This window comes from Lepus europaeus, chromosome 11 (genome assembly GCF_033115175.1).
Source record: "Lepus europaeus isolate LE1 chromosome 11, mLepTim1.pri, whole genome shotgun sequence".
Taxonomy (NCBI): Eukaryota; Metazoa; Chordata; class Mammalia; order Lagomorpha; family Leporidae; genus Lepus; species Lepus europaeus.
Window position 1 is genome coordinate 66,679,806 of NC_084837.1, and position 23,825 is coordinate 66,703,630.

Consider the following 23,825-nt stretch of genomic DNA (forward strand, 5'->3'; position numbering starts at 1 on the left):
TCGGGGAAAGTTAGGGCGGCGCCGTGGCTTAACAGGCTAATCCTCCGCCTTGCAGCGCTGGCACACCGGGTTCTAGACCCGGTCAGGGTGCCGGATTCTGTCCCGGTTGCCCCTCTTCCAGGCTAGCTCTCTGCTGTGGCCTGGGAAGGCAGTGGAGGATGGCCCAAGTGCTTGGGCCCTGCACCTGTGTGGGAGACCAGGAGAAGCACCTGGCTCCTGCCTTCGGATCAGCACAATGCGGCAGCCATTGGAGGGTGAACCAACAGCAAAGGAAGACCTTTCTGTCTGTCTCTCTCTCTCACTGTCCACTCTGCCTGTCAAAAATAGATTTATTAAAAAAAAAAAAAAAAAAACCTCGGGGAAAGGACGAAGTAATTGACCTCAGCTGTGAATTTGTAGAACCTGGTGAATCTGTAGAACCTGTAGTGATTGACCTAACTTGCCATGACTCTGTTGTGTTATTGAAAAATGGAAAAATGGAGAAGGCCAAGTGGAATCACAAGGTCACCCCATGTACAGATGGCGAGTTGATGAGGGACAGAAATGTGTATGTGACCAACAGTGCCCAACGCAGTTCTCTGGAAGAAAAAACTTCAAGTCACATACAATGCGTGGTAATATCTGATGTCGAATTTGCATGGATGGATACTCAGAGATTGAACTGAGTAGAAGATACATCTACTCCACAGAATGTGGCCACATCTTCTGTAGTTGGTGTCTATGCACTTCTCTTAAATATACTAAGACATGCTCGGTTTGTTTGTAAAAGATCAGCCACCATCAGTACCACCACATTTATATACGATGTATACCCTGTTACTCAGGATTTCTGTTACAGAATTTCTGGTTGGATTTTTTTCATGCTCTTATGTACGGACTGTGAGTTGTTGCTCTCAGTCTAAGGGTAATCAGGGGCCAGCACTATGGCAAAGCAGGTTAAGCCACTTCCTGCAGCATCAGCATCCCGTTTGGCTGCTGGTTCAAGACTCAGGTGCTCCACTTCTGATAAAGCGCCCTGTTAATGTGCCTAGGAAAGCAATGGAGGATGGCCCAAGTGCTTGGGCCTCTGCACCCATGCATGAAACCTGGAGGAAGCCTGGCTTTGGCCTAACTCAGCCCTGGATGTTGCAGTCATTTGTGGAATGAACCAGTGGACAGAAGATCTCTCTGTCTCTGTCAGTCTCTGCCTGTAACTCTGCCTTTCAAATAAATAAATAAATCTTTAAAAAAAAGACTAATGCAGACCCTGTGAGACAGAAGATGATTGCTTAAAAAACTGGGTCCCTGTCACCCATGAGGGAAACCTGGATTGAGCTCCAAATCCAAGCTTCAGCCTGACCCAGTGCCACCCATTGTGGATGTCTGGTGAAAAACCCAAGGGATGAGAGTTCCCTCTGCCTCTTAAATCATAGAAATTATAAGAAAATTTGTAAAATTCCCATCTGGAATATATAAAAAGCTCATGTCTCATTTGCTCTAAGATCACTTTTAGTTTCCCTTGGTTCCTTGTTTCAGGGCTGGACTTTGGTTGTCAAAGTGTACCAGATACTGGTGGTTGACCTCAAAGTAAATTTCCCTTTCTCCTAGTCATCAAGTTTTTCTGTTGTTGTTGGCCACATGTGGGCATTATGGACCATGTAAATAAGGGTTGTTCTCTGGAGATGGTGGCACGTGGATGGAAGGAACTGGGAAGATGGACAACTTTGAAAACCAGAGTCACCACACCAGCCAAATTTGGACTTGTACTTGAAAGAGAAATAAACTTCATTTTTGCTTAAGCAACCATTGTACTGTGTTTCTTTTTCAGGCTGAAACATAAAGCTAACCATTACACTGGGTCTCATTTAGAGTAATGGAATCATTGTTTTAGTAATGAATCAGGCAGGATGCTGTCTCTAGGTCTCTCTAAACTTCTTGGTTCTACTGGAGTAGATTAGTCTTTTCTGACCACCTCTAATACCAGTAGGCAGACACCAGGCCCCGTGGGGTCTCCTAGTGGCCCACAAGGCCAGTTGACAGAGTTGTCTAGGCACACTGGGACATAGAGTTGTGGTAGTGTGCTCTCTGACTCGCCAGGCCAGAGAGGATCTGCCTTCATGCTGGCTTTACAGGTGTGCTTGCCTTCCTTCACACTGGTCAGCTCATTACCAAGTAGGCACGTTTCTCTGTAATAAACTGGCTGGGGTCAGGGCTTTGGGAGCTGTCCTGTTCTGCCACAGCTCTTTTTCTTTGGCAGAGAATCATGTAGCACTTATAATTCAGCCTACACTCTAGAATGGGAGAGGTGTCACTTATGCAGTCCTCTCACCATTTCTCAAGAATGAAATGTACCAGAGCTGGCACTGTGGTGCAGTGGGTAAAGCTGCTGCCTGCAGTGCCGGCATCCCATATGGGCGCTAGTTCAAGTCCTGGCTGCTCCACTTCTGATCCGGCTCTCTGCTGTAGCCTGGGAAAGCAGTAGAAGATGGCCCAAGTCCTTGGGCCCCTGCACACGCATGGGAGACCCGGAAGAAGCTCCTGGCTCCTGGCTTCGGATCAGCACAGCTCCGGCTATTGCAGTCATTTGGGGAGTGAACCAACAGATGGAAGACTTCTCTCTCTCTCTCTCTCTCTCTGCCTCTCATAACTCTGCCTTTCAAATAAATAATTATCTTAAAAAAAAAAAAAGAATGAAACGTACCTTGCTTCTTCCTTACAGTGACTGAAGCAACACCACCTCCCCGACAGGGGCTCAGCTGTACAGTGGAGCAGTGGCTGCCCCTGCAGCATGCCTGTCTACTCCCCAGACCTCAGATGCTTGACTTGGCACACGATATGCAAGATGAATGGCTTATGGTTTATGTGGCATAAACCGTTCAGTGGGTTTCTTTTTATGTTCTAAAATGAAATGAGGAAGAAAAAGAACATAAAAATTATAAAAATGTAAAAAAGTTTTAAATATGCTCTTCCCACATTTTCATAGATTATCTTGTGTATGCCACTTTGGGGACTGATAAATGCTCTGTGACAAAGCAGTATGTCACAAATTTGACTGATGGAAACACAGGAGATGCCTGTTCAACACAGTCCAGCTTTTGCACATGTTGTCTATGGGATCAGGGTGAAGAACACTCTTAGTTTGCTATCAGCCCTGTGCCCCCACCCCATCATATTCTACACAGTTTACTCATACATTGAATTTACCTACCAAACTCCTATAGACATTTGAGGCTTTGGCTTCTCCTTTAGTGGAAAAAATAAAGGGATCCCAGCTTTTCAAAAAATCAAAGTAAAGGGTCAGTACCATGGCGTAGTAGGTTGAAGCTCTGCCTGTGGTGCCAGCATCCCATATGGTGCTGGTTTGAGTTCCTGCTGCTCCACTTCCTTGGTTTGTTTTTTTTTTTTTTTTTTTTTTTTTTGACAGGCAGAGTGGACAGTGAGAGAGAGAGACAGAGAGAAAGGTCTTCCTTTGCCGTTGGTTCACCCTCCAATGGCTGGCGCGCTGCGGCCAGCGCACTGCGCTGATCCGAAGGCAGGAGCCAGGTGCTTCTCCTGGTCTCCCATGGGATGCAGGGCCCAAGCACTTGGGCCATCCTCCACTGCACTCCCGGGCCACAGCAGAGAGCTGGCCTGGAAGAGGGGCAACCAGGACAGAATCCGGTGCCCCGACTGGGCCTAGAACCTGGTGTGCCGGCGCCGCAAGGTGGAGGATTAGCCTATTGAGTCGTGGCACTGGCCTATTTTTTTAAAGATTGTATTTATTTTTGAAAGTCAGAGTTACACAGAGACAGGAGAAGCAGAGAGAGAGAGAGAGAGAGAGAGAGAGAGAGAGAGGTCTTCCATCCGATGGTTCACTCTCCAATTGGCTGCAACGCCTGGAGCTGTGCCGATCCGAAGCCAGGAGCCAGGAGCTTCTTCCGGGTCTCCCATGTGGGTGCAGGGGCCCAAGGACTTGGGCCATCTTGGGCCATCTTCTACTGCTTTCCCAGGCCATTGCAGAGAGCTGGATCGGAAGTGGAACAGCCGGGTTTGAAATGGCACCCATATGGATGCTGGCGTTTCAGGCCAGGGTGTTAACCCACGGCGCCACGGTGCCGGCCCCTGCTCCACTTCCAATCCAGCTCCCTGCTAATGTGCCTGGGAAAGCAGTGGAAGATGGCTAATGTGCTTGCACCATGTGGGAGACCAAGAAGCAGCTCCTGGCTCCTGGCTTCAGATTGGCCTGGCTCCAGCTGTTGTGGCTATTTGGGAGTGAACCAGCAGATGGAAGACCTCTCTCTCTCTTTAAAAAAAAAAAGATTTATTTATTTATTTGAAAGAGTTACACAGAGAGAGAAGGAGAGGCAGAGAGAGAGAGAGAGGTCTTCCATCTGCTGATTCACACCCCAGCTGGCTGCAATGGCCAGAGCTACGCCGATCCTTAGCCAGGAGCCAGGAGCCAGGAGCTTCTTCTAGGTCTCCCATGCAGGTGCAGGGGCCCAAGCACCTGGGCCATCTTCTACTGCTTTCCCAGGCCACAGCAGAGAGCTGGATTAGAAATGGAGCAGCTGAGGCTGGCGCCGCGGCTCACTAGGCTAATCCTCTGCCTGCGGCGCCGGCACACCGGGTTCTAGTCCCAGTTGGGGTGCCGGATTCTGTCCCAGCTGCTCCTCTTCCATTCCAGCTCTCTGCTGTGGCCCGGGAGTGCAGTGGAGAATGGCCCAAGTGTTTGGGCCCTGCACCCGCATGGGGGACCAGGGGTGGGTACCTGGCTCCTGGCTTTGGATCAGTTGGGGGTAAACCAACGGAAGGAAGACCTTTCTCTCTGTCTCTCTCTCACACACTGTCTAACTCTGTCAAAAAAAAAAAAAAAAAAAAAAAAGGAGCAGCCGGTCTCGAACCGGCACCCATAAGGATAAGGGATGCCAGCACTGCAGGCAGCAGCTTTACCTGCTATGCCACAGCACCAACCCCACAAATAAATCAATCTTTAAAAAAATCAAGGTAAATTTTAGAGATAGTGAAATGCATTGACCTTAAGTGTATAATTTGATGAATTTGGACAAATGTATACATTCATATGACCAACATCGAAATCAAAATATACAACAATTCCATCACCCCCAGAAAGTTTCCTTATGCTTCCTTCTAGATAATCCTCATCCCCTACGAGGCAATCACTGTTCTGATTACTGCCGCTGTAGATTTGCATGGAGACACTGACTTCAGTTATTTCATTATCTAACCCAGCTCATCAAGAAGGAAAATTCAACAGGGACTTGGAGTATAAGCACTAGGAAGGGGTCAAGGGTTTGGTTTAAGGAGGGAAGGGGAAGAGGATGACTTACATTGTGTCTTGTAAGAATTGAGGTAAGGGGGCAGGAATTCGGTGTAACTGTTGAGACATGGCTTAGGATGACTGCATCCCATGCTGGAGTACCTGGTTCAAGCCCCAGCTCCTCTTCTTCCAATCCAGCTTCTTGCCAGGTGAACTCTGGGAGGCAGCAGATGATGGTTCAAGTACTTGAGTCTCATCAAGTACTTGGGAGACCTGGAGTTCCTGGCTCCGACCTGGCCCACCCTTGGCTATTTGGGTGATAAGCCAATGGATGGAAGAACTCTCTGTTTTTCTGTACGCCTTTCAAATAAAAAGGAAATACACAAATACAAATTTTTAAAAAAGAATCAAGGCAATAAAATATTACAAGTGATACCTACTATGTATTAAGCAATAGATATGGAGCTGGTGTTTTGGTGTAGTGGGTAAAGCCGCAGCCTGTGATACTGGCAGCCCATATAGGTGCCGGTTTGTGTCCTGACTGCTCCACTTCTGATTCAGCTCCTTGCTAATGGCCTGAGAAAAGCAGTAGAAGATGGCCCAAGTGTTTGGGCCCCTGCCACCTATCTAGGAGACCAGAATGAAGCTCCTGGCTCTTGGCTTTGGCTTAGCTCAGTCTTGGCTGTTGTAGCTATCTGGGGAATGAACCAGCAGATGGAAGAGCTCTCTCTTGGTCCCTCCCTTTCTCTCTGTAACTTTGACTTTCAAATAAATAAATAAATAAATAAATCTTTTTTTTTTTTTCTCAAAGCAATAGTTGTGTTTCAGGCAAAACTTCACATGCCATAGATAGTCAAGGTAAACACTCAGGCAGGAGCAGGAAGTGAGCTGACACATGGCACATGAACATGAATAATCTGACACGACAACTATATGCAGTTATATGAAGAAGTGAGAACTAAAGATAGACGAGACCATTGGGGCCTAGGCTTATTGCCTGGCCTATACAAAATTATCCCTACTGCATATGTTGGGTACAGCTGCCAGTACAAACATGTTACTCACTGAGAACCTGAAATTCTTAAGAAGGATAAGCTTTTAGGGTCTTTCCTTAGCTACATCAACTAGGTCCCACTATTAAATCTGTGTGCTGGGATAGTTAAGGGGCATTAGTGAAGTAAGTTGGCTTTCAGTGACATCGCTCCCTCACTGGCTGTCTGTACAGCAGTAGTTTCCCTGCAGTGGGAAAAGGGAGCAGCAGCACTCACCCAGGTGCAGGTGCACTCCCAGTGCTTCTTACCTACTACCTTCCTCTGGCTTTCCTGGCAGCCTCACGGACACTTGGCACCATGGAGTGGCTTAGGGAGATCTTTGTGAACCCTGCTCTCTTGGAACCTCATGATTCTGAACTCCTTCAGGACTCTAGGGGTTTGCATAGGAGACTAGTAAGCACTGTTGGGTCCTATTGGGCATTTCTAAACAAAGTATTCATGGTTAGAACGACAGCCTTACTTCTAATAGTTTTAGAATTTGTTAATACATGGTATTTTAAAAAAGATTTACTTCTTTTTATTTGAAAGGCAGAGTGACAGAGAAAGAGGGAGAGACAGAGTGAGCTATCTGCTGGTTCATTCCTCAAATGTCTACCACAGCCAGAGCTGAGCCAGGCTGAAGCTAGGAGCTAGGAACTTCATCTGGTCTCCTACATGTGTGGCAGGGACCCAAGCACTTGATCCATCATCCACAGCCTCCTAAAATGCATTAGCAGGAAGCTGGACCAGAAGCATGGGGTAGTTGAGATGCAAACCAGGCACTCTGGTGTGCAATGTGGTGTCTCAAGTGGTGACTTGATCTGCTGTGCCACAACGCCACTGCAGCACATGGTATTTTTTAAAAATATTGATTTATTTATATGACACAGAGAGTGCCATCAAGAAAGAGAGAGAGAGAGAGAGAGAGAGAGAGAGAGAGAGAGAAAGGGAGGGAGGGAGGGAGGGAGGGAGGAAGGAGTGAGAGAGAAAGAGAGAGAGGAAATCTTCCATGCACTGGTTCACTCCCCAGATGCCCACAACTCTATCCATTGGTTCACTCCTCAAAAGCCCACAACATCCAGGGCTGGGCCAGGCTGAAGCCAGGAGCGAGGAACTCCATCTGGGTCTCCCACAAGGGTGGCAGGGACCCAAGTGCTTGGGCCATCTTCCACTGCCTCCCAGGTACTTAACTGGAAGCTGGATGAGAAACAGAGCAGCCAGCACTCAAACCAGCACTCCAAAATGGGATGTTGCAAAGGTGGGTTAACCTGCTGCATCACAATGCTGGCCCCAGCAGATAGTATTTTAAAAGTAAAACTTGGGGCCGCCATTGTGGCATAGCCAGTAAAGCTGCTGCCTGCAGAGCCGGCATCCCATATGGGAGCTGGTTCAAGACCCAGCTGCTCCACTTCTGATCCAGCTTTCTACTATGGCCTGGGAAAGCAGTAGAAGATGGCCCAAATGTTTGGCCCCTGCACCCACATGGGAAACATAGAAGAAGCTCTTGAATTCTGGCTTTGGATCGGCCCAGCTCTGTCTGTTGCAGTCATTTGGGGAGTGAACCAGTGGGTGGAAGTTTCTCTTTCTCTCTCTCTCTCTCTCTCGGCCTTGGCCTCAGCCTCGGCCTCTCTGTAACTCTGCCTTTCAAATAAATAAATAAATCTTAAAAAAAAAAAAAAAGTAAAACTTATATGTTCTTTTCCCTCATTTTCAATTTCCTAATTCAGTTTCTTGTAATCTGCAGATAGATTTTTGACTTTGAAAGTCTTTTCTGTTTTATTGTCCAGGGATTACTTAGAGATTGCTCTGACATAAGAACCTTCACTCTGTGGGGCCACCAATCGGGGATTTGAGATGACCCCTTCCATTCCCCCTTGGTCTTTAGCAGACAGCTCTGGCTCACATTTCCTTCTCCCGTGAAGCGGCATGAAGACGGGCACAGCCCCAGGTGTGGCTCTGCCAGCATCACTTTCTTTCTAAAGGGAGGGCAGAGGAGCTGCCAGTGTGGTTCTCACACTGCTTGGCCTCTCTGTTAAAAGCACCTTTAGAGAAAAACCACACTCTTCCTGTGCTCTGAACAAGCACAAGCCACAGAAGCAGCAGTTACTCTGCTACCCAGTGAGAAAAGAGAGGGTTTGGTGTATTTCTGGAACCTGCTCATTTATTAATTCACTGACTCACCCACTCTTTGAGCTGGTATTTATTAAAGTTTGATAATGTGGTGGGCCTTTGTCACTAAAAAAGATGAATAAGTCTATTCCCCCAAAACAAGAGGACTATAAACCACTATGAGTTTCCTCCAGGAAGTTCACAGCTAGTAGGGAAGAGGTTTGAAAACAAATAGTTTTAATGAAAAAAAGAATGAGGTGTAATAAAAGCTATGATAGACATATCTCCAGGGAGTGGCTAAGGCATAAAAGATGAAAAATGAATTCTTAGTAACTGTCTTGGAGCCTTAAAGATGGAAACCTAAGCTTTTCATTTATACTCAACTCTGCTGGAGTCCTTGAAGCTTAATATTTATTTATATCTCTGCTATATTTCAAGACAGAAAATTTGTCACACCAATTTTAATAATAAAATACATGATATTATGCATGCAATAAATAATAAAGAATAATATGATAAATATTTAATAATAATAGCTGTTAACGGTTACAGGAACCCACCATGTGTCAGATACTGCTAAGCACTTTATATATATCACCTCATTTAATTCTTACAATAATCATATAAAGCAGATACTATTGTTCCTATTTTATATATGATAACATTGAGACTTGGAAAAGAAAAGTAACTTGGATTAATGATTTTTCCTACTAATTATATGATAAAACCTGGTATGTTTAGTTTCTTAGCCTGTTCTGCTTTCTACTTGGCTTTTAAATAGTGAAACAAAGACTTGGAGTATTCCTTTGTGGTGACTGGGGCCTCTTGCTATGCAGGTTTGTCATCACAGATTTCTATAGGGGGAAGGGGTCATAAGGATACCCATTTTACAAACATGGAAGGACTGATGCCCAGAGGCTCACAGGTCTTAGCCAAGGTTATCCAGTGCTCTGGTGGGAGACAAGGCTTCTCTCTTTCAGGTCAGTATTCCCACTCTCGGGCTAAGGTCTTGAGAACATGTAGACTCCTGGATTTAGTACAATCATCTGTACTAAACATTGTTAAATGTTAGCCAACTGCAAAAATATTCAAGATAAAGCAAAGTTTTTTTGACAGAACTTTTAGGTGATCACTAGCATTTCATTGCCTTTTGTTTTGTTTTTAAAGGGGAACTTAAACCTTATTTGTTTTCTTTAAACAACTAGGAAGATAGATCACAACATTCAAACCGTGAACAGACAGGTTATATGATCATTTCAATAAGTTACTAAAAAATAATAAGATCTTTATAAAAATGATAAGGTGCCATGCTGGGGTACAACACTGCAAGTTGCAAAGGCCCTAGGCAAAAATGGGATTTAGTAATGTGGGGCTGCCTTCCCTTACTTCGTTCTCAGGGAGTCAAGGCTTGTCCTAGCCCAAGTTGCTTGCTTTTTCTCCTTTGGCTTTCCTGTTGCTAGGGGATTGTCTGAATAAGGCTTTGTTAATTCAGGGGGCTAAATAAGCAATGCTGTGTTTAGGCTTTCTTTCCATTCTGTTGGCATGAAAACCAGGTTTTTCCAAACTCAGTACTTTACAGTTCTCTTAATTATGTAGCCAACAGTTCATCTTTTACCAGTCATCCCTGGATACTGGTGCATATCACCGTTAAAGCCCTCTTTCTCTTCAAGGGGAAAGTGTCCCTGCAAATTTATCCTGGTACTGCGTGAGAGGGGAGCTGTGTTTCCCATACCCAGTGTGACATCACTTCTGTATTTGCATGTATTTGCATTGTCTCCAGGTTGAAAGATGCACTGTTCAAGAATGTCAAGAAACGCATATTCGTATCTTGATGGCCAAAAAACGAATATCCACACACAACTCTTTAAAATTCTTTCTCAAACTACTTTCCCTCCCAATTCCACATCTTAAATCAACTTTCTACTTGGCTTTTACTTGGCTTGTATATACTTGGCTTGATCTTGTATATAAAACAGAACCAAGCAACACAAAGACCCAGAAACGTTTTTCCTCTAAATTTTTTAAAAATTATTTTATCTATTTGAAAGACAGAGTTACAGAGAGAGGTAGAGTCAGAGAGAGAGAGAGAGAGAGAGAGAGAGAGAGGTCTTCCATTCCACTGGTTTACTCACCAAATGACCACAACAGGCAGAGTTGAGATGATCCGAAGCCAGGAACCAGGAGCTTCTTCCTGGTCTCCCAACCGGGTGCAGGGGCCCAAGGACTGGGGCCATCTTCTACTGCTTTCCCAGGCTGTAGCAGAGAGCTGGATCGGAAGAGGAGCAGCTGGGACTCAAACCGGTGCCCATATGGGATGCCGGGACTGCAGGCTGGGGCTTTAACCCGCTGCTCCATAGTGCCAGCCCCAACTTCTAAATTTTCTAAATTGGTGATTTCATGGATTTTGTGTTACAGCATATGGAAACTGGTGTGGTGTCACCTCAGGTAAACAGGAGACTGCCAAGGCACAGAAACCCCTTTCCTCAAACTGCACCAGACCTCAGGCATATTAGAGGAACCCAATAGCCTACTGGTATCTGTGTCACTAAGAAGAATCTGGTGCCTTGGAGGGCTCTGATTTGGTACAAAGGAGATCCCACTGCCAAGACAAACATTTGCCTCATGAAATTTAGACTCTAAAACAACTTCCTGTGTCATCTGTAAACCAAACTTTTGCACGATTTTTTTTTTCACCATTTCACTTACAAGGACTGAAATATAAAAGAACTGCCCCCTCCCTCTCTCTGCCTCTGCCTCTCTGTAACTCTGCCTTTCAAATAAATAAATCTTTTTTTTTTTAAAGAAAGAAATACAAAAGGACCAGTGACCAGAGGCAAGTGACATGCTTTAAACTTGCTGCCTCCCTTAACTTCTTCATTTATTAGTTTCTGTTTAAAAGACTAAAATTCCCATTCCTCTTTTAGATTCCTTCCTTCAGCCCTAATGTCCACTGGCATAGACTTTTTATTTCCCAATGAATGAGAGCAACTCTTTCATCTTCTTCATCATGGTTGGGATGAGATGTGTGCGTGGTCATCCACACACTTGGCCACACAACTGTCCAGCTGCCGCTTCACCTGTAGCTCCAAATTCTCCACATCTAGTGAATCTTTGGCTTTGTTGCTGCAATGCATGGTTCTCCAGGCCAGGCAGCCCTGGAATTGCTCTAAGTTGCTGGTCACCAAGGCCCAGGCTTGAGCCAGAAGCCATGGCAGCGTTCAATGCACTGGTACGCCTGTTGCACAGATGCCTGGCTCTCCTCATAACAGCTGGCGCTGCACTGGAACATGAGGCCCTGCATCTTATGGATGTTTTCCTGCTCCAGATTCTTCACCATGAAGCCCACCGCCTCCTGTACCCAGAGCTGCTGCAGCCCCACCATGCTGCACCGTGCTGGAACCTGTGTGGATGCCTCATCGCCTTTTCTCTGACAAAGAATTTGGTCCAACAAATGCTAGGTACAGTCAAGGTGGGTAAGACAAAACACAACTCTGCTGTTGTTTACAACTTACTGGGAAGGGTGGTGGGATCAGGGGGAGATGTGCAAATGATTAAAATACATTGTTAAGGCCAATGGTACAGACGTATACATACACCTAAGGTGCTACAGAAATGTGTAAAACAGTGGTTCTGAACTGGGGGGTAATTCCAACTTCTACCCACAGCATACAGCTGGCAATAACTAGAGTGGTGCTACTGGCTACTAAACATCCTGAAATTCACAAGACACCCTCCTACAACAAAGATTTAGCTCACAATGTCAGAAGGGCTGAGGATGGAAAACACTGGGATAAAGCCAGCAAATGGGAGGCAGAGCAGGTAACGCCTTGGTAGGGGGCCAAGGGGATAGTTCAGTGAAGGTATAATGACTGAGGGCAGCAAGGGACCAGCAGAAGGGACAACATGTGCAAAGCCACCAGAGCAGAGTGGATCTGGGCAACCACAAACACCAGAAGAGTTGTAGATGTTCAGGTTGGACAGCAACACAGGAGCTAGACACTCCAGAAAACATATTGAGATTTGGCTCTTTCAGGAGCACAGACCCAGAATGCATCTCTGTGAGCTAAAACTGCTCACGAACGCTGTATGAAATGAATGACTTTCCCCATCCTGCTTCCTTTGGTTCCCAGGCCTTTGTCACTTTCTCAGAGGCAGGGTCAGGGCTGAAACAGCTCTCAAGCACAGCCTCTCCACCGCGTCTTGATGCTGTGACAGGACGAGGAGCAGGAGTGAGGCAGCTATTTTGATCACATTCGGCCTCTAGGTTGCCTTTGATAGAGCAGTCTAGTCCAGAAATGGGGATCTGGGAACGTTGGCATCAGACAGCTACCCCATCAGGGCTTCTCTTTCTCTTTCTCTTAAGCTAGTGATCATCAAAGCAACTGACAAACTGTCACGGAATCTGCCGGACCTCACTGTGGCCTTTCCTCTGCTCTCCAGCTCCTGAAACTTTTCCTCCTTACGTCATGCTCTGAGCCCATTCCTAGAAAACTGGTAGGTCTCCAACTCCGGATCTGCCACCCTGGGCCTGCTGAGCTCTGATACAAGTAGACTGCTTCTGCCCCCTGGTGGCCTGATGATCAAGCTTCATGGAGGTAAGTCACTCAACACAGCAGGTTTTCTAGGCACAGTGAGGAAAACTAGATCGCAGAGCATGAAAGGAGATTTGGGGAATTATTTAACATGAGATGACTTCTATACTCTCTTCAGATCTTATAATAACTGAGAATTTAGATTATAGAGACTGGTAGAAAACATGCTGTGTAGGATGTCCACACCCCATATCGGAGTACCTGGGTTTGAGTCCCAGCTCCACTTCTGATTCCAGCTTCCTGGTGGTGTGTACCCTAGGAGGCAGCAGGTGATGGCTCAAGTGATTGGGTGGTAGGGACCCACCAATGTAGGAGACCTGGATTGAGTCCTGGCTCCTGGTTTTGGCCTGATCCAACTCTGGGCCAGGGGATGCAAGATATCTCTCCCTCTCTTTCTCTGTTGCCTTTTAAATAAATAGGACAATCAAAAATAATGAAATCTGTCACAATATTTTGAGAAAAACAAAACACTACACAAAAAATTACCCTCCTTATTAATGCGATCATTATATTAATTTTAGATTAAAATTATTATGTATAACTTGGTTTGCTTGTTTATTATCACAGTTGATTTTTTTGAAAAATTGGATTGTTTTTCTATTAAAATTTTAAAATGTTTATTCATTTTTATTTATATGAAAGGTAGGATGACAGTGAGAGAGGGAGATAGACAGAAGGAGAGAGACACAGAGCCAGTATTGTGACATAGTAGGTTAAGCATCTGCTTGTGATACTGGCATCCCATATGGACGCCTGTTCAAATCCTGGCTGCTCCACTTCCTATCCTGCTCCCCGCTAATGCACCCGGGAAAGCAGCAGAAGATGGCCCAAGTTCCTAGGGCCCTTCACCCACGTGGGAGGCCCTGATAAAACTCGTGGCTCCTGGCTTTGGCTTGGTCCAGGCCTGACAGCTGCAGCATTTGGGGAGTGAACCAGCAGATAGAAACTCTCTCTCTTTTTCTCTCTCTCTTTCTCTCTCTTTTTCCTTCTCTCTAAATCTCCCTTTCAAATAAGTAAAAATTAAATATATAAAAAGAGAGAGAGAGATTGATTCTATTAGCTTGGTCATCTCCAAATGCCTGCAATACCTGGGCTGGGCCAGGCTGAAGACAGGAGCCAGGAACTCCATGCAGGTCTCTCCTATGTATGGCAGAGACTCAAGTACTTGAGACATCATCTGCTGCCTCCCAGGGTATGCATTAACAGGAAGCTGGATTGGAAGGCCGAGGTGGGACTCAATTCCAGGCATTCTGATAGGGGGTGTGGGCATAACTGGCAGCCCAAACCACCATACCACAGACAGACACCCTGTATTTTACGTTAAAAGTAGAGTTAAGGGCCGGCGCCGCGGCTCAATAGGCTAATCCTCCGCCTAGCGGCGCCGGCACACCGGGTTCTAGTCCCGGTCGGGGCACCGATCCTGTCCCGGTTGCCCCTCTTCCAGGCCAGCTCTCTGCTGTGGCCAGGGAGTGCAGTGGAGGATGGCCCAAGCCCTTGGGCCCTGCACCCCATGGGAGACCAGGATAAACACCTGGCTCCTGCCATCGGATCAGCGCGGTGTGCCGGCCGCAGCGCGCTACCGCGGCGGCCATTGGAGGGTGAACCAACGGCAAAAGGAAGACCTTTCTCTCTGTCTCTGTCTCTCACTGTCCACTCTGCCTGTCAAAAATAAAAAATGTTAAAAAAAAAAAGTAGAGTTAATTATTACAGGAGTTAAACATTTTTAATTGAATTCTTTCCTTTAAGATCTCTTCAGAGCTTAAAAAAAAAAAAAAAGGTGGGGGATTGTATTCTTCTATAAATAGTGTTTTCTTGATTGTCAGACAGACCAAAGAAAATGTTTATTACCCATGAGAAAGCTGTAAAACACTCTTTAAAATTCACTGACATAAAAGTCTGATCTATTGGCCCTTATGTTCTGAGCTTTGATTTCCACTAGTTTCTACTTCTTACAAAATTTTATTTCATTTTATGTACATTAATCACACAATTGGGCTCTAGTTTCCTCCTTCATGGAACTTTTAGGTTTGTCCTAGTCTTCTCTGTCCTTAACTGTCGAAGCAAAAGGGCGGCCAGCGCCGTGGCTTAACAGGCTAATCCTCTGCCTTGCGACGCCGGCACACCGGGTTCTAGTCCCGGTTGGGGCGCCAGATTCTATTCCGGTTGCCCCTCTGCCAGGCCAGCTCTCTGCTATGGCCCGGGAAGGCAGTGGAGAATGGCCCAAGTGCTTGGGCCCTGCACCCCATGGGAGACCAGGAGAAGCACCTGGCTCCTGGCTTCGGATCAGCACGATGAGCCGGACGCAGTGGCCATTGGAGGGTGAACCAACGGCAAAAGGAAGACCTGTCTCTCTCTCTCACTATCCACTCTGCCTGTCAAAAAAAAAGGGGGGGGGGGGCTATAAGCATTTTATTTATAATTTCTAGAGGAAAAAGTAAGCATTATTGCTTGTACACATTATACTGTATTCTTTTAAGATCAAGCCAGTAGGGGTTGGTGCTGTGGCATAGTGAGTAAAGCCGTCGCCTGTGGCACTGGCATCTCATATAGGTGCTGGTTTGAGTCGTGGCCACTCTACTTCTGATCCAGCTCCCTGCTAATGGGCCTGGGAAAGCAGTGGAAGGTGGCTCAAGTACTTGAACCCCTGCATCCATGTGGGAGAACAGGAAGAAGCTCGTGGCTTCAGACTGGCCCAGTCCTGGCTGTTGTGGCCATTTGGGGGAGTGAACCAGTGGATGGGAGATCTCTTCTGTCTCTCCTTCTCTCTCTCTCTCTGTAGCTCTGTTTTTTTAAATAAATAAATAAACCTTTTTTAAAAAGTGCTGAATACTTTTGAAAAAGATCGTAAGTAAAAATACACTTCTCTGTAATAAAAAAATTCATGATAATGAGTTTCCCATTAATTCAAAGATTCAGGTACAGGATGTAAAACAGTGAATTAAATGATTTAAGATTTCCTTCAATTCCAAGAAGCTCTGAGAAGCCAGTTTCAGAACATTTCTTTCACACAAATGGCAAGACAACTGGCGAAGCAGTGTCTTACTCTCTCTCTTTTTTTTTTTTTTTTTTGACAGGCAGAGTTAGACAGAGAGAGAGAGAGAAAGGTCTTCCTTCTGTTGGTTCACCCCCCCCCCCCATAAATGGCCACTTTGGCCAGCGCAATCCAAAGCCAGGAGCCAGATGCTTCCTCCTGGTCTCCCATGCTGGTGCAGGGCCCAAGCATTTGGGCCATCCTCCACTGCTTTCCCGGGCCACAGCAGAGAGCTGGACTGGAAGAGGGGCAACTGGGACAGAATGCGGCGCCCCGACCGAGACTAGAACCCCGGGGTACCAGTGCCGCAGGCGGAGGATTAGCCTAGTGAGCCGCGGCGCTGGCCACTCTTTTTTTTTTTAAACAGTGGTAACATTATTAATATTCACAAAGACTGCGGTGCAGAATAGGTCATAGGGGCTCAGTTATAAAGGAACAAGTGCTTGGGATTATTAAACAGTGCTGCAGGGATGACTAGACCAGAATGGAACTAAAGGGAAAATATTTTAAAATGAACTCAGATTCACAATCAGAAGACCACAGTCTCCTGTGCTAATCTAATCCACTGAGAACATTAACTTCTGAGATGACGCTAGTAAGAGTCAGATCTTTTGGGCAGATCTAAGTGAACACTTTAGCATGGAGACTTATTTATAGGCTGCTGGAACTCCAAACAATCCTTATGCTTATGACATCTTCCAGAAAAAGTTCAGGTGTGTTAGAAACAATGAGCCCAGGGCCGGCGCCTTGGCTCAACAGGCTAATCCTCTGCCTAGCGGCGCCAGCACACCAGGTTCTAGTCCCGGTCGGGGCGCCGGATTCTGTCCCAGTTGCCCCCCTTCCAGGCCAGCTCTCTGCCGTGGCCCGGGAGTGCAGTGGAGGATGGCCCAAGTGCTTGGGCCCTGCACCCCATGGGAGACCAGGAGAAGCACCTGGCTCCTGCCTTCGGATCAGCGCGGTGCACTGGCTGCAGTGCGCCGGCCGCGGCAGCCATTGGAGGGTGAACCAACGGCAAAAGGAAGACCTTTCTCTCTGTCTCTCTCTCACACTGTCCACTCTGCCTGTCAAAAATAAAAATAAAAATAAATAAATAAATTAATTAATTAATTAAAAAAAAAGAAACAATGAGCCAAACATCACACAAGTTTTGAAAACTACAATTATGTCCGATTAGTGTCAGGATGGCTCCAAGGTTGCTTTTCTCAAGCAGACAGTGTCTTATTCTTGAATTTGAGCTGCTGTGCCATCTGCTTTGTCTCTATAGGTAAACTATTTCTCTGCTTTTAAGATGAATTCTTCACAAAATCTTCCTAACAGTATTTTTTTAGATTTATTTATTTATTTGAAAGGCAGAGCTACAGAGAGGCAAAGGCAGAGAGAGAGAGACAGAAAGAGAGAGAGAGAGAGAGTCTCCATCCACTGGTTCATTCCCCAAGTGGCCGTAATGGCCAGCGCTGGGATGATCCAAAGCCAGGAGCCAGGAGTTTCTTCTGGGTCTCCCATGCGGGTGCAGGGGCCCGAGGACCTGGGCCATCCTCAACTTCTTTCCCAGGTCATAGCGAAGAGCTGGATCAGAAGTGGAGCCGCCTGGACTTGAACTGGTAGCCATATGGGATTTTGCACTGCAAGTAGTGACTTTACCCACTACGCCACAGCGCCGGCCTCTCTAACAAAGTTTTAAAACATAACTTTGGAAGAATTAAGGCTGAAAAACCACAAATTAACTTCCCTCAAATATCTTATTAACAGTGCTTTCAAAAATTCACAATCTCAGAGCCAGTGTTGTGGCATTAGCAGGTTAAACTGTGGCCTGCAGCTCTGGCATTCCATTTGAGCACCAACTCAAGTCCGGGCTGCTCCACTTCTGATCTAGCTCCTGCTAATGTGCCCGAGAAGGCAGCAGAAGATGGCCTAAGTCCTTGGGCTCTCGCACCCATGTGGGAGTCCCAGATGGAGCTCCTGGCTCCTGTCTGGCCCAGCCCTGGCCTTTTTGGCCATTTTGGGGGAGTGAACCAGCAGATGGAAGATCTCTCTTTCTGTCTCTCATTCTCTCTGCCTCTGCTTCTCTGTAACTCTTTCAAATAAATAAGTCTTTAAAAAATTCACAATCTCAAACTTCTCAGGAAAAAAAAAATCTCTGGGGAAAGTGATTTCTTCTGCAAATTTCCAAAGACTTTCTAGCACCACTCATTGGGTTTTCTCTGTTCTATGAGAATGTGTGCAGTGAGAAGAGAAGGATGTGCTTTCTTGGACAGCGGTTCCTGCCAGCCAGGGTGCTATAAGGAGGACTATTGATCTCTGGCTTGGGTTTCTCTGCCTCTGCCTTAAAGTTAGGTTTCTCCCCCAGGGGCTAGCAGTGGATGTGATTTCCTACAGGACTTCCAGGTATGGAAATTTCAGTCTCCTTTGGTTTCCAATTCCACATGGTCTTCTAGAGCAGTAAGAAATTGTTCTAGACGTTTGTCTGACAGATTTGACCCATGCAATATATTCAATTCCACAAAACATAGGAGGGTACTTCAAAGAGTTCACAGAAAAATGGAATTAAAGGATAAGTTTATTTTAGTACAAAAATGTTTAAATCCATTCATAGGCTTTTCATAATACACATTTTTCATGAACTTTTTGAAGACTCATTGTATTGATTGGTTCAAAGCTAATTCAAATCTGGCTGTACTACTTAATAGCTGTAACCTTGAAACTTACTTGAATTTTCTAATCTTCAGTTCCTAAAAAAAATAGGATAATAATGCCTATATCATAGGATTATAATAAGGATTAAGTGAAATAATGTGCATACTGCATTTTCCATGGTGAATACTCAGTAAATGTAAGAATTAGATAACATAATTAGTCCCTTATTATAGTAGAGAATGTATTCTTGAAAGTTAGGGTAATAGAAAAAAAACCTCAACTGGAAAAATGAATTAACTAGGAAAAAATCATATAATATCAATAATAAATGGTATTAAATCTGTTTTTCATGTCATACACTTCAACTTTTTGAAGTATACAATTCAGTTTTTTTTAGCATAGACACAAAGATGTACACACTACACTAATTTCAGAACATTTTCTTTCTTCTTTTTTTTTTTAAGATTTATTTATTTGAAAGTTAGAGTTACAGAGAGAGGTAGAGACAGAGAGAGAGAGAGAGATCCTCCATCTGCTGGTTCACTCCCCAGATGCCAACAATGGCCAGAGCTGTGTTGATCCGAAGCCAGGAGCCAGGAGCTTCTTTGGGTCTCCCACGAGGGTGCAGGGGCCCAAGGATGTGGGCCATCTTCTACTGCTATCCCAGGCCATGCAGAGAGCTGGATCAGAAGGGGAGCATCTGGGACTCAAACCAGTGCCCATATCGGATGCCGGTGCTTCAGGCTAGGGCATTAACCCACTGCACCACAGCACCGGCCCCTCAGAACATTTTCATAACTCTCCAAAGAAATCTCATATCCATTGTCCATCACTTCTCTTTCCCTCTTGCCTCAGCCTTGGTAATCACTATCAACTTTAAATATATTTTATGTTTTCAAAAAGTATTTATTGGGACCGGCACTGTGGCGTAGTGGGTGAAGCCGTTGCCTGCAGTGCTGGCATCTCATATGGGCACCGGTTCAAGTCCTGGCTGCTCCACTTCTGATCCAGCTGTCTGATATGGCCTGGGAAAACAGTGGAAGATGGTCCAAGTCCTTGGTCCCCTGTACCCATGTGGAAGACTTGGAAGAAGCTCCTGGCTTCAGATAGGCCCAGCTCCTGCCGTTGCTGTCAATTAGGAAGTGAAGCAGTGAATGGAAGACCTCTCTCTCTCTCTGCCTCTCTTTCTCTCTGTGTGTAACTCTTTCAAACAAATAAATAAATCTTTTTTAAAAAGTATTTATTTACTTATCATTTATTTATTTCATTTTCTTTGAAAGGGATGGGGAGGGGTGACAGACAGATAGAGATCTTCCATCCACTGGTTCATTCCCCAGATGCCTGCAACAGTCAGGTCTGAGCCGGGCCAAAGTGAGAAGCCCAAATCCCAATCCAAGTCTGTGGTTGGGACCCAAGCAGGATTGGAAGTAGAAGAGCTAGGACTTGAATCAGGTACTCTTGATAAGGTATGCAGACCTCCCAAGTAGTGTCTTAACTGCTATGCAAAATGCCTGCCCATTTAAATGTGTGTGTAGTGTGTATGTGTGTATGTATGTATGTATCTATCTATCTATTTATCTATCTATCTAAAGAGTCACAGAGAGGCTGGCGCCGTGGCTTAACAGGCTAATCCTCTGCCTTGCAGCGCCGGCACCCCGGGTTCTAGTCCCAGTTGGGGTGCCGGATTCTATCCCGGTTGCCCCTCTTCCAGGCCAGCTCTCTGCTATGGCCCGGGAAGGCAGTGGAGGATGGCCCAAGTGCTTGGGCCCTGCACCCCATGGGAGACCAGGAGAAGCACCTGGCTCCTGGCTTCGGATCAGCAAGATGCGCTGTTTGCAGTGGCCATTGGAGGGTGAACCAACGGCAAAAGGAAGACCTTTCTCTCTGTCTCTCTCACTATCCACTCTGCCTGTCAAAAAAAAAAAAAAAAAAAAAGAGTCACAGAGAAAGAGGGAGAGGGAGATAGAGAGAAAGAGAGAGAGAGAGAGAGCGAGAGAGAGAGAGATCTTCTATCTGCTGGTTCGTTCCACACATAGCTGAAGCCAGGAGCCTAGAACTCCTTCCAGGTCTCTCATGTTGGTGGCAGGGGCCCAAACACTTGGGCCATCTTCCACTGCTTTTCTCAGGAGCTGATCAGAAGTAAAGCAGCTGGGACACAAACTGGCACTGATATGGAATGCTGATGTCACATGTGGAGGCTTAACCTGCTACACCACGATGCTGACCCCCAATTTAAATATATTTTAAGGGGCTAGTGCTGTGACATAGTGGGTAAAGCTGTCACTTGCTGCACCAGCATCCCATATAGGCTCCAGTTGAGTCCTGGCTGCTCCATTTCCAATCTAGCTCCCTGCTGTTGAACTGGGAAGGCAGTGGAAGATGGCCCAAGTTCTTAGGTCCCTGCACTCATGTGGGAGACCTAGAAGAAGCTCCTGGCTCCTGGCTCTGGATAGGCCCAGCTCTGGTCATTGGGGCCATTTGGGGAGTGAACCAGTGGATGGAAGATCCCTCTGTCTCTCCCTCTCTCTGTCTGTAACTCTGACTTTCGAATAAATAAATGAATCTTTAAAGATAAATAAATAAATATATTTGAAAAACACATTACTAAATGACATTCACCTTCAAAAGACACTACATTTGCCAGGATCACACGTCTCCTTGTTCACATTTTATTGGTCAGATTCCCCAAGTTTTATCTTACTCAGAATGGCTCTCTAATTTTTAAAGTTTTTCAAAACAGCCCTGACTGCCTTAAAATGCAATACTTTTTGTACTTGTATATTCGTTGGTAGGCATATTTTTCTGGGTTTAGTCTTCTCAGGGCATATTGAGGAGCTGAAGAATAAGCAATTCTTTTCCTCTTCACTCTTACAGAATTTCCCACTTACTCTAGTTTAAAAAAATGAAATAACCTTTTTTAAAAAATTTCCTGTTCCTTTTGGTTAATGAAACTTAAATGAATTATTAATTTGCAAGAAGATTATGAATTAAAACTTATAGTACACGACACAATCATGGAAAGTAAGACTAGAAATGTGACTTTTCAGCATATAGTAGAGAATTCTGCATTCTGGGACCCTTTGAATAAAACTCACAGATTCTATTTTGGTGGGCCACAAAGAGCATCAGCAGATTTTGGAGGCAGAGAAGGGCTAGCAGTTGTTATTATTATTAGCTAGACTTTGACATTAATTAGATTATGGGGAAGGAAGAAGAGAAAAAACATGTTAGGGTACTCCAGATTTCAAAACGGGGAGAAAAAAAAAGCAGAAATAGGGAAGTCAAGAGAAGGAACTGACGAGGGAGAAATGTAAGTTCTGTTTCGGTTATGTTGATTTTCAAAGACCCAGTCGTGGGCTCAGAGACATATATTTGGGAGTCACCCTTATAGATGTGAAGTCTTGTGAATGAATGGCTCACTTGGTGAGACAACAGGACAGAGCGAGAAGACGGCTGAAGATGGACCACAGTGATTGCTTGGACGAAAGAGAATAAGACGAGAAGGAAAAACCATCCAAGGCAGGGAATGATCAGAGGCAGGAGAGCTAGGACAGGAGCCTATCACAAACGTCAAAGGATAGATTAAATAAGTCGAAAATGACGCAGATCGATAATATCATTAAATGACTGTTTAGCAAGCTCTCTCTACTCTAAAGAACAATTTGAGTAGAGTGCCGAGGTAAATGGTTTATAGAGCAGAGATTCAGACAAATTACCTTAAACAAAGAAGTAACTTCACTTACTAGACGGAAAAATACCCAATCCTCAAAACACTGGCTAAGCCCATACCATGGCAAGACATGCTCTTAGGCACAGGAATCTAGGAAGAGCCAAAGACAGCACAATGGTGACTGTACCACAGCCACTGCTCACATTTGTTTCTTTCTCTAGTTCTGTCTCAACCAACTAACTCTCCCCACCCTGCATCTCTACATTCCTTTTGCCTTCTGTTTAAAACTCATCTGTTAGATTGTTACCTCATGACTTTCCACGCATTACTTTTCATCCAAACTCTTACAACAATCCTTAAGCTTCTGCTCCCCCTTTTCATTTCCTGATTCTCTGTTTCCAGATTCAAATTCACACGAGGCTCTGTTTTGCCAATATCATCTTTTGGCACCAGATGATTCTTAGGTTGCTGGACAGCTTATGGAATGGGTCAGAAGCCCATCTGTGGTCTGGGAGAACAAGTGGAGGGCATCTGGTATGTTTAGGCCAGAACCTTAGCAGGGACTATGGGAATGACAGTTAAATCCAGTAGTTATATTTCCCCTTTCACTGCTAAATATTGATTTTGAGTTCCTGCAGGCTGAAGGGAAATCCAATTTGTAATAGGAAAGGCATCCACACTGACTATTGCTCAAAGTCCATTATCCAACTGGTCAAGATGGTATACTGAAGACATGCTGAAATATCTCTACCCTCTTCTCACATATACACACTCACACACCCTTCTCTAAATACACAGAAATGTTGGATAATGTGTCAAACAATTTTAAGCTTTGGTTTTTAAACTGTGGAATAAAAACAGCAATTTATCTTCCCTTTCTTAGAAAAATATCCTTCTTTAAGTTAAAGTCACAATAGATATACTATTTTTAAAAAGATTTATTTATTTATTTGAAAGTGAGAGAGAGAGAGAGAGAATATAGAGGTCTTGCATTGGCTGGCTCACTACCCAAATGCCAGGAACAGCCAGGCTGAGGCCATGAACCCAGAACTCGCCTCTCTGGGTGCCAGGGACCCAAGTGCTTTAGTCATCCCTTGCTGTGTCCCAGGGTGTGTGTTAGCAGGAAGCTGCATTGGAAGCAGAGCCAACACTTGTAGCTGGGTACTCTAATATGGAATGCAGGTGCCCTAAGCAGCATTTTAACTGCTGTGCTACAACCCCTGTCCCCAACAGACATACTATTTATAATAAACTTTGGACATGAAATACTTACTTGTACTACAGTCTATGAGACAAGATTGCCAAATATAGTGAACATCAAACAGGAATATGAGAGAGGAGGCCTAGGGAGCTCTTTTTTTTTTTAAAGATTTATTTTATTTTTTTGAAAGAGTTACAGAGAGGGACAGAGACAAAGAGAGAGGTCTTCCATCTGCTGGTTCACTCCCCAGATGGCCACAATGGCTGGAGCTGCACTGATCCGAAGCCAGGAGCTTCTTCCAGAAGCCAGTTTCTTCTGGGT

General features: G+C 45.2%; 1 protein-coding gene and 1 pseudogene across 1 annotated transcript in view; one reads left to right on the forward strand and one right to left on the reverse strand.

Moving 5' to 3' along the window:
- Nucleotides 1-11,340: 11,340 nt before the first annotated feature.
- LOC133769547 (protein FAM136A-like) lies at nucleotides 11,341-11,758 on the reverse strand (annotated as a pseudogene).
- A 1,207-nt stretch (nucleotides 11,759-12,965) lies between these two features.
- TRIM69 (tripartite motif containing 69) overlaps nucleotides 12,966-23,825 on the forward strand; it is a 30,359-nt gene continuing 19,499 nt past the window's right edge. Inside the window, exons 1-2 of the mRNA XM_062206637.1 lie at nucleotides 12,966-12,971; nucleotides 22,706-22,837. Of these exons, the coding sequence (XP_062062621.1) occupies nucleotides 12,966-12,971; nucleotides 22,706-22,837 (138 nt within the window). The remainder of the gene's footprint in view (nucleotides 12,972-22,705; nucleotides 22,838-23,825) is intronic.